This window comes from Alexandromys fortis, unplaced genomic scaffold (genome assembly GCF_014885135.2).
Source record: "Alexandromys fortis isolate MF-2015 unplaced genomic scaffold, M_Fortis_MF-2015_v1.1 scaffold_31, whole genome shotgun sequence".
NCBI lineage: Eukaryota > Metazoa > Chordata > Mammalia > Rodentia > Cricetidae > Alexandromys > Alexandromys fortis.
In genome coordinates, this window is record NW_026067974.1 from 6,349,835 (window position 1) to 6,361,058 (window position 11,224).

At 50.2% G+C, this 11,224-nt stretch overlaps 1 protein-coding gene across 2 annotated transcripts in view; it reads right to left on the reverse strand.

Moving 5' to 3' along the window:
• Abcc3 (ATP binding cassette subfamily C member 3) overlaps window positions 1-10,728 on the reverse strand; it is a 51,818-nt gene extending 41,090 nt beyond the window's left edge. For both annotated transcript variants that reach the window (XR_007594336.1, XM_050156658.1), the window contains exon 1: window positions 10,441-10,728. Coding sequence is in view for 1 of the 2 variants with exons in the window: in XM_050156658.1 (XP_050012615.1) it covers window positions 10,441-10,485 (45 nt within the window). In the remaining variant the exon portion in view is untranslated. The remainder of the gene's footprint in view (window positions 1-10,440) is intronic.
• Window positions 10,729-11,224: the final 496 nt, after the last annotated feature.

Here is an 11,224-nt window from a genome sequence, read left to right on the forward strand (position 1 = left end):
AAAAAACAAAAAAAAAAAAAAAAACCAAAAAACAAAACCAACTCTATGTTGAAAGAGTCTTCCCCATTTTGGGGGCATTGCGTCTCACTCAAGCAAGCCAAGTACTCTACCACTGAGCTATACTGTTGGACTCTAGCGTCCAAACACCGAGGAGGAGTCACCCCCAGAGATCATCTCACACACCACAGCCGATGCAAAAGCATGAGGATTTTATTAATTCTGTCATGACAGGGTCCCTCAGCATTCAGGAAGCTGAGGGACCTCGAATAACTGGTACAGTCTACTTTTAAAGGGGCCACAGAAGCAAGGGGGGGTTGTTCTTTGACTATTCTGATTGGCTTATTCGAAAGGGCTATTACCAATAATTGGCTGGAGAGCTGTTGCCAGATCAGATGAGGTAAGAGGTCATTTTGACCCCGTTTCCCAGGGGACCGAATCAAAACGTACGTATATGGGTAATTGTTCAGGAACTGAGTACATGCGAGTGTAGCTGTTAGGTCCTTGGTTCCCAGGGAAGGAGGGGAAGCACTATGGCATGGAGGCTGAGAGGATTCAGAGTTGTCAGAAATGGCTTCAGAATTGTCTTACAGTCTTACACCCCAAAGCTTTTCCAGCATTTACGCCTGTCCTCCCAGGGTCATTGTCCTATGGAGAGCTTAAAGCCAGTTTCTGAAGTATGTAACAGGGATGACCCTGGGTATAGTTTGCCATTGACTTTGGCAACAACTTCAGGGACAGTTGACACGGTGGAGCCAGAAAAAATATCCTGGCTTTGGGGCATGCAATGTGACAGTTTCCCCAAACCCATTCTTGGACTCTTAGACCATAAGACACCTTTTTCCCTAAGCTTTGCAGACATTTAGGGAGTACTCCATGCTCTCCTCTTGTTTTCTTCATGTGCTGCACCACCCCTATCCCACTTCCACCATGAGGACAGTTGCCTTGGAGCAGACCAGAAGCTGTTAAACAAGGGAGTGTTGGGTGAGAGAGCCTATGTATGGGTCCACAGTATGCTTGGCAGGTACGCTTGGTTCAGAGGACACAGTCCTGGTGCTGTAGATGTATACGGCTCCATCAGTTTGCTTGTCTGAGGCAAGTTTTTGTGGAACCCTTGAACTCACTAGGCTGGTTTTGAACCCTTGATCCTGCTGCCTTCACCTACCACGTGTCATCATTGTAGAGACGTAACACTATGCTCAGTTCTGCCACTTTCGAGTCATGTCATGGTGGCAGGTTCCCACAACCTTCTGAGCTCCACTTTCCAGAAACAAGTAATGACAGACCCATAGCCACCTTCCCTGAAGGAGCGATGAATGGCAAAATGGAAATGCCTAACTGTTACCTGGTCACACTTCAGGACAACAAGCTACTGGGGACATATTTCATTACATAAACACTAACAGTATAGCCACAACCAAGTACCCTTGGGGAATAAGAATCCGATGGTTACTCTGAGCCTGCAAAGGTCCTATCTGGGTGCCTCTCATTGTGGAAGATGTGTTCTGATTGGGCACAGTCTCCTTGGAGACAGTAGGCACCTGTTCATTCCTGAATCCCAGATTATTCCCCCACAGCTATTGCTAGGAGATCTATGGCACATCCCAGACATCACAGGTCCGGAGCTGGGAGACCCCTCCTGCTGCCTGCCTACCTTGGCGACGGGCACTGTCTTCCTTCCTCTCTCCATCCCTCCAGATCTCTCCTTCTCCCTCCCTCCTCCCTTCATGACCAAATCATCCTAGGCAACCCAGTTTTGTCCTTGTCTAGCTTCTTCTTCCATTTATTTATATATTTGGGTTTTTTTGAAACAGGGTGTCTCTGTGTAGCTTTGAAGCATGTCCCGGCTCTTGTAAACCAGGCTGGCCTCAAACTCACAGAGATCCTCCTGCCTCTGCCTCCTGAGTGCTGGGATTAAAGACGTACGCCGCCACCGCATGTCCTAAGTTGATCAGCAAGATCAGCAAACCCTATCCACTCTGTCCAAAAGAGCAGGTGGGAAGTCAGGTGTAGTGACACACACGTACTATCCTAGCTCCACAGCTTGCCCATCCTAGGCTACCAGCAAGGCCCTGTCTCAAACAAAAGCAGCCACCTCTTGTACACACAAAGATTAAACACAACTCTGTGGCCATGCTCTATTTCACCATCCTTACCCATAGACAGAAAACCTCAACCTACCTTACCACATCACTCTAGAATCTGGCTTCTTCATTCTCTACTCTCCTTCCTGGATTATTTCCAGAGCCCTCCTTCCGGTTTCCTGCTTCTGACTCAGCCTCTTGTCCTTTCATTTTCTTTACTACTACAACAGGGAAAGATCTATTGGAAGCCTGAGCCAGATCCCACGCCAATCAGATCCCACGCCAATCAGATCCCACGCCAATCAGATCCCACGCGCCCATCAGATCCCATGCCCATCAGACCACACGGCCGTTGCACTGCTTTGCTTTGCCTTTTTTTTTTTTTTAACTAGCATTTAAGGAAAAATTAGGAAATGTCACACAGCCCTCAAAACCACTACCAGCTTCCTCCTCGTCTGACCTTGTCTGACCTTCTTGCCTCAGCCTGCCCTAGGACCCTGCCCTGGGACTTGGCCATCCGTCACTGACTGCAGGCTTTGCTTCCATTTTAGACTGTCTCATGAAAGTTCATCTTGGCTTCCTAATTAGAATTGCGGCCTCCCTAGCCCCCTCCTTAACCCTGAAAGCCTCCCTCACCCGTTCTGTTTTCTCCGTAGCCCCTTAACGCCTTCTCTCATTAGAGACAAGTGAATTGTTTTCAGTTATGAATTTTCTACCTTCTCATACTAGAATATGGGCTCCCTGAGGACAGGTTTGCTAAAGAACAGCTTTGGTGGACCGTGATGCTCCTCCCTGCCTAGAGTTACACCTGTAACTCCAGTTCTGGGGGATCCGACTTCTGGTCTCCTCGGGCAACCGCTCTCCCAAGAGCAGAGGTATACACAGACACACCTATACATAACTGAGAATTATAAAAGCAAATCCTAAAACAATAGCAACAAAAAAACATTGGCTTGCAAATGGCCTACAATGGAGGCTAGGACTGAAAGTCTGTGACTATGCCCCCTCCCCCACAGGTTGCCTCCAGAGTCAGGTCTCTTGTCCAGGGCGCTGCGCTGAGACAGGGTGATTGAGAGTGGGGTCTTGAGACTGGATCAGTTCTCTCCCCCATCCCACCTTAACCGAGTAACTTCGGTTCTTCTCTCAAGGAAAAACACTCAGGCAGGACCTCCAGAGCTCAGAGTAACCATCCTGCTTGTCTTCCCACCTGCCTGCCTGTCACTGTCGGGCGCTCAACCCAGAAGGCATACTCTCTGTAGACGCTGACTGAACAAAATGCATGAATGAGTAAGTAATGTGCTCTCCCAAGCCCCAGCTTCAGGAGCTGAACACCAGGACGGCATCACGCTGTTTCTCTAAGCGCCATCTTAACAACTCAAGGGGCTTCGAGCCTAAAGTACCCAAGTGGAAGTGTCACTGAGGACAGGGACGGTTGAAGTCATTTCCTGGACTCCCTCAGGCAGACTGGAAGGGGCTCCTCAACACTCACTCCCCTTCCACTCCTGGTCTGAGGAGCATCAGCTGGGAAGCAGCCCAGCCCCACAGTGCCCCCCTCCCCGCACCCCCCCCCCCGCCGGAGTCATCCACTTGGTCTCCATAGCAACAACAGCTTCCTTAACACTGAGATTAAACAGCTGGGTGGAGCTGATAAGGTGGAAGGTCCGGCACCCAGAATGGACCACAGGGCAGATGCCCCTTAATGGGCACCGAGGCTGAGATCCCTGTGGACTCAAACCAGTGGCAGGGGAGGGGGATGAGGACTCCAGCCTTCTGTGCCCCAGTTCTGCCAGCCAATCTCCCAGGCCTCAGGCTGCTGACAGACCCTGTCCAAAGAAGATTCATTACTTCCTCAATCCTGTATGGTGGGGTGAGGGGCCATCATTGCTAGACAGCTCCTGAGGTCACTGGGAAGTGACTGATGGGTAAGATCACATGTCTCAGCAGAAACGGGGGGGGGGGGCAGCATGCTTTGATTCCCTTCCACCTTCAATGAGCTGTTTAGACAAAAACAGGAAGCCTGGGAGGCCAGTGAGAGCTAACACAGCCTAACACGCCTCTCACTCCTGAAAAGGGCTGGCATTCCAGAAGGGCTTTAGTTAATGAGTGCCACTGTGAGCCAGGACACCTGGGACCCACGGTTAATGTGGAACTTGAACCCAGGCAATGTAACCCAAGTCCCAGGTCCCACCCTTGGGGTCGAGTCTGCCCCCTTGGTACCCTGTCAGTGTTAGTGTGACATCCACCTGCATCAACCCTCTCAATCCCCTGATCATCTCTGACCCACGCTGCCCGTCCTCCCTCCTGGAGCAGTTCACTCAGGGAGCTGAGGCGTAGGGACTGTCCACGTCTGGCGATGGACCAGCTGAGTGCTGGGAACAAGCCGAACTCAAACTGGAATGTCCGGTTTGGAAGAGAAATCCAATCCAGGCTCAAGACCCCACTCTTAACCACACCCTGTCTCAGCACATCGCCCTGGACAAGAGAATAGCCTAGCTGGTGTCCGGAGTCTGGAGGCAACCTGTGGGACAGGGCATAATCACAGACTTTCAGTCCTGGCCTCCGATGTAGGCCGCTTGCACTACAATGCCTTTTTGTTGATACTGTTTTAGGATCTGCTTTTGTAATTTTAAATTATGGATAGGTGTGTCTGTGTATGCATCTACACTTGTGGGTGCAGTTGCCCGAGGAGGCCAGAAGTTGGAGCTGCAGTCACAGGTGTTCCTGAGCCACCTGATGCTGGTTCTGGGAATTTGAATTCAGATCCTGTGGAAGAGCAAGAAGCATTCTTACCCATTGGGCCATCTCTCTAGTCCCTGTTGTTCATTTCGTGGGATGGGTTCTTATGTAGACTAGGTTGACCTCAAGAGAAATACGTAGCTGAGAGAGGCCTCGAATCCTCCTGCCTCCACATGCCAAGTGCTGGGGTCACAGGTGTGGTGTTTGGAATGAAACCCGAGCTTTGTACATGCTTGGCTAGTCCTCCTCCACATCTTCAGCCCTTTGTTCGCTCCTTCCAAGATCTCACTAAGTAAAGCCAAAGACTCATACTTATGTCAGTCTTTCTGCTTCCTGAGCACTGGGATTACAGACACACCTCCAAGACCATGTGGGGGGCAGGATGGGGAGGGAAGCCAGGAGATTTTGCAAAGCATCCTCTCCCAGGCTGCACCTGTCCTAAGTTTCTGCCTTCAGCCTGGATCCAGGGAACAGGAGACAATCTGGGACCTCAAGGGACTGTATCTCCCAGCCAGAAACCGAGAACTCAGAGGCCAAAGCTAACAAGCCTGAGGTTCAGTATCTCTAGCTTTAATGGAAATATTTTTCCAGAGGCCTGGTTCAGCAGGGGTGATTAGGTCCCTGGAAAGAGATACTAAGCTTGGGTGTCTAGCTGGCTAAAGCGTGAGCACCTTCTATTCAGATGTCCATTCAGACTGTCCTTCCACTTCCAGCCTCTTTGCATGACACTGTCTTCCTTTGGGAGCCCAATACATCGAAACTTGAACCTTGTCCATTACTCATGCCTTTTAATGGTTGCCTAATAATTCAAGAGGAAGCCCTGGGGACTGGAGAGATGGCTTAGCAGTTAAGAACACTGGGTTCAATTCCCAACACCCACATGGCAGTTCACAGCTGTCTCTAACTCCAGTTCTAGGGGATTCTGATATCTTCATGCACATAAAGTTAAATAAATAATTTTTTTTAAAAAGAAGAACCTTTGAAGTCCTAAGAGCCTTAGAACCTTAGAGCCCCAAGGTTTAGAGCACCTGAGTTATGGCCCTGTACCACAAGCTTGAGGCTCAACTTCCCAGAATCATCGGCAAGCAGCTGAAGTGGGAGGACCAGAACCACCTAAGCGCAGCTAGACTCCGAGGGTGAGTGACTTCCCATAGTTCCATACCTAGTACCCAGAGAAGAGATACAGGAATACTCAGTCCCTCCCTTGGGTGAGTGGGCAGCTGAGGAAGCAGTGAGAATTACTTATCTTTTCCACATGGGCCTGACCCTGCAATCAAGAGCTGCTGCTAAGTAGGCTTACATTTGGAACATTGAGAAAGCCAGGGAAAGCAGAATCTAGAAATCAGGGGGAAGAAACCAGAGAATCTCCAGTGGCCCAAACTTCCCTCTTTTCAGTTGCTCCCAGAATCTGAAGTTAGGACCACCTCCTTTTCTTGCTTGAGTTCTCTTCCCACAAGGTGGTTTCAAATCAAGTACCTACACACCCCTAGTGACAGGGAACCCGCTATTTTTTGGGCAGTTTTGATTGTTTTTAGATATGCCACGTCAGCCTCTGGATTTCTAGGCTTCCAGAGGGCATGGGATCAGGCGAATTATGCAAACAGACTAAACTTTCTGAGAGCGAACAGTCCAGGTTTCTCTGTGTACTTCCTTCAGCCCAGTGAGTGCTAACCATCTCAAAACAGACAGTGACCCTCTCAGCATGGGGCAGCAAGCCCAGCAAGGATAATCCACAACCTCCTCCATCCTGGAGACACCCTTGGTCTCTTGCATCTGAACTCACTCTTCAGGTTTTTGTTTTGTGTTTGCTTTTTTTGAGACAGGGTTTCTCTGTGGTAACAGCCCTGGTTGTCCTGGAACTCTGCAGACCAGGCTGGCCTCAAACTCAGAGATCCTCCTACCTCTGCCTCCTGAGTGCTGCAGGATTATAGGTGTTGTGTGCCACCACCACCCAGCAGGGTTTTGTTTTTTGAGGAACCTCATGTAACTCAGGCTGACCTCAAATTTGCTACATAGCTAGAGGCTGTCCTGTAACTCCTGATCCTCCTGCCTCTACCTCCCAAATCTTGGGATTATAAACAGGGAACACCATGTTCTGTTCTTGTTTTTTGAGACTGAGTCTTCCTTTGGCCTAGTGCGCCTTTGGAATTTATTTCCGTGCAAACGTGAGGTATACTCCGAGATGCTGATACTATGCCCCAGTGAGATGACGCGAAGGGAGTGGAGGAGCAGTGTCATGCCACCTAGTAAGCCGCGTGTGTGAACATACAAGGGTGGGTGTGTCCACTGGGTCATAGGTTCCCAGGTTCCTACCCTTCCGGGGAGCGGAGCAGAATCCGTCACAGGCATTAGCTCCCTGATCCCCCGGAAACAGCTGGAAGCAGAACCTCTGCCCCAACAGTCTGCCAGTCCTTTTCTCCCAGACCAGGGCTCTAACACCCATTCTGGCCTCATTCTTCTGTCTTCCCTCCAGTCGATAGGATTGCAGGGACCTGCCATCAGAGCTTCTTGCTTCCCAACTTTATTTCACATCCTCTATTTCCTTTGATCTCCATAAACATTTTGCAAGGTAAGCAGCAGGTGGTTCACTTCCTTATTTTGTAGGTGGAGAAAGAAAGGCCATGAGACACTAGGGAAAGTATGGGTAGACAAGTGGCCCAGAATGGCCTGACCACCACACCCTCTGCTCCATTTTCTCCTCTGTTCAGGTTTTCCTGGCTACCCCGGTCATTCCTCACCGCAGCTGCTAAGGTTCAAGGGTGCAGCTGACTTACAGGGGGCGCAAATGAAAGGCAAAACAGCACTAAGGAAGTCTAGCCCAGAGAGCCAGCCTTTTGGGTAACTAACTGAGCTACAGCTTAGGCTCCAGCCTCCTAGCCTGAGCCCCTTGCACATCCTAGCTCTGCAAACTCCCAGGGCTGAACTCGGAGAAGCGTCCTGCTTTCTCAGACCCCAACACGAAGCCACGGATAAGTGCAGCCAGGAATGAATGGCCTTCAGAAGCCAAGGTCATATAGAAGAGGGAGGATGTTTCCAGTCTGGGGTGGCCAGAGGAATCAGTTCCCTGTGACTGAAGACGTTTAAGCAGAGACCCCCTCAAAGGGTCACAGTAGAGATAAGCTCCCACCCACACGGCCTCATGAACAGTGTTAAGTTCCAGGGCCAGGGTGCAGCCAGGCAGTGGGACAGCTGGCTAAAGGATCATTATGACATATTTAACCGCTGTAGCTGAAGACAAACAAACACAACACATTTCTCGGAAATGGGAAACCTGCCAGTTCTGCTGATTGTTATCCATCCCTTTTACATCCAATCTACCTTTCACTTTCACTCTTCTTCATGCCGGATACAAGTATCCCAATATATAATGTATAAATCATTCTGTTAATCTCCAAATGAATGAAGTCTCCTACAATTATAATAATAAAGCCTAGAGGTTAATAATAAAAAAATAAAGTTCAGCCAGGCAGTGCCACAGGCTTCTTGTCTCTTTCTTAGTCCAGTGCTCTGTAATGTGTGACCCTACCAGGGCCATACCAGCCATGTGTCCTTTTCCCCCCCAAGACTCTACATTGAAAGGCTGGGTTAGCTAAAGCCCTGCCCAAGCTCCAAGCTTGGGAAGGGGCGGGGGCGAATTCCTGAGGTTTCTAGTTCCAGGCTTTGGAGAGCATTGCCTTGAGCAGTTCTGATTACTCAGGGCTTCATTGCCACCAAGGAACAAGGAAGGCTGCACCCGAGGCTTGGCATATCTGCCCTCCTGATTGTCAAACTTTTTGCCTAGTCACTGTGACCATGCCCATGCTGAAGTCACGCCTGCCAAACCCAAGTGAGCAGAGAAAGGAGATGTACTGATAAGCCAAGGGTCACCTCTGGGCCTTTGAGAACAGAGGCCACGTCAGCCTGGATGATTGACCTGGAACCAGTTAGTGATCCAAAGAAAAAGAGTGGTCCCCAAAGACACTTTTTGTTGTTGTTTGTTTGCTTATTTGAAGATAAGCTCTCCGTCTCTTAGGCTGGTCTTAGAGCTTGTTGTGTAGCCAAGTGTGACCTTGAATTTCCGGTTCTCCTGCTTTGATCTCCCAAATACAGAGTGACAAGCTGCTCTGCCCCATCCAGCTTCTAGACGTGTGGCGGTCCTGGGTGGGGAAAGTACTCTATTGCGCTTACTTCTCCCAAATCCACAAAACACTTTGTGCCCACCTAGTCCAAGACAGCTTAAACAACAACCTTAGAGTATGGTTCTTGACTTCTACACACATACCTGTGAACACACCGGCAAATAGCACACGTCTCTATACACAACACCTCACTGTTACCCCTGCACACACTTATCTGCACACACCAGATATGTACACACAAATATGTATACAAAATATGTCATAATGGGAAAAGACTTACATGCTAGGATTCCGAGTCTAACTTTGAAACCAGCCCATGAGTAACCAGAAATTCGCCCCCTATTAGGTCTGCCTGTGAAACTGAGATTGTACCGTCAGTTGCCTTGCCAGGTAGAGGAGCCCTCAGGATGCACACACTTCGGATACCCAAGCTGCCTTATGAAAGGATTTGATAGAAGCCACAGAGGTTGCATGTGTGTGTGTGAGCACGTGTGTGTGCGTGCATGCAGTACTGGGCTTTGAACCCATTGTCTCCTGCATGTGAGGCAAATTCCCCATCCCTGAGTTATCATCCAGTAGTTTGCTTTCTCTGGTTTCATAAAATTGGGTGCTTTGGGGCCAGCCCCTTCTCTGACCCTCATTTCCCCCATCTATCAAAGGAGAGGGCTGGGCTCAGTCCACCTCTCTCTCTCTCTCTCTCTCTCTCTCTCTCTCTCTCTCTCTCTCTCTCTCTTTCTTTGGTTTTTCGAGACAGGATTTCTCAGTGTCCTGGAACTTGCTCTGTAGACCAGGCTGGCCTTGAACTCATAAAGATCCACCTGTCTCTGCCTCCCCAGTGCTGGGATTAAAGGCAAGCGCCATCACCACCTGGCCACCTCTCTCTCTTATATCCTGGATGTAAATAGGGCCTTCTTACAGACCCGCAATCAGGTAGATCTTGTCCACAGAAATAGTGGCTCCCCCCGAAAAATGGAGCCTCTAGCCATACCAAATACCTGACTGAGCAGGGCTCTGTATGCCCTAGGGTGTAGCGCAGGAAGACTGGGTGGATAACCAAGCAATAGTTAGTGGATCGGGTCCTGGGAGTTTCATGGGATGCAGGCAAAATGCAAAATGCTCCTTCTGTACCCTGGGATCAACTGACAGAGGTGCTGAGACCAACAGGCAAGTAAGTACCAGAGCTTTCCAATTCCTGATGCCCCACTACCATGCCAGGAGTGTGCCTCCTGCCTAGCTCCTCCACGCGGCAGGGAAAAGCGTGGCAATAAAGGTCCGGACCAGCTGATGCTTTGGCATCGTGGCACCTTTTCGGCACCTATTGTTCCCTCTCGGGTGCCTAGACGCTTTCGGGCCTGGCTATACACACCCTACCCACGGATCAGCTGCAGCGCCCCCAGTCCCGTGTCTCCCCCGGAAAGCCGTGGCTGAGCAGGAGACCGGACTTCCGCGATTGACAACTACTCCCTCTGCAGCACGGATCCCGGATCCTGAGATGCTGGCCTTACCCAGAACTTGGAACCCAGCTCCCCGGAGCCGCACAGGCGGTCCATGTGGCTCAGATGCACGGCAGGACTGAGGTCTCGGTTCAGCACAGCCCCAGCAGAACTGCCCCGGAGCCGCCTCCAACTTCCAGCTCGAGCGGCACTCCTCCCGGCCCCGCCCTCGGGTCCTCTGGTCAAGTTCTCCCGGTCCTTCTCAGCGATTGCGACACGGGTCTTCGCTTCAGTAAAACTGCTGGTACCTAAAATTGCAACCCTGGAAGGGACTGCAGAGTGAGGAAAGGTAGTTGACAGGACCAGTCTCTTCCAGTGGCCCCTGAGCTACTAGACCCCAAAGCTGATGGGCCTGGGAAAGAGTCCTCATCAGTTTTCCAGTGGAATCTGAAACACGCATATTTTCAACCCAGTCAGAAAGACCTGGAGAGGCAGTTAGCAAGCTTCTCACTGTAAAAGAAGTACTTTATAAAAAGGCAGGGTCACTTCTGATTTTGTAAACACAGGATCATCTCGCTCGCGTTTCATCATCTATAACGTGAGAAGTGCTTGCGAGCCTAGTAGTCTTCTTCCTCTTCCCCACAAGTTGTCAGAAACAACTGACAGACAATGGCTCATATTTGTGATGTGTGCACGTGCATGTGTATAGCAAAAGAGTGAGGCATGCAATTGGTCCCAGTACCAAATAGACGGGTGTGTGGCCTCCTTGTGGTCTCCGAGGGTGGCCTCCTTGTGGTCTCCTTAAGCTGCTGCCTTCTGAAGCTCTATGGCTCCCTAGTTTTGCCCAGAACACTTC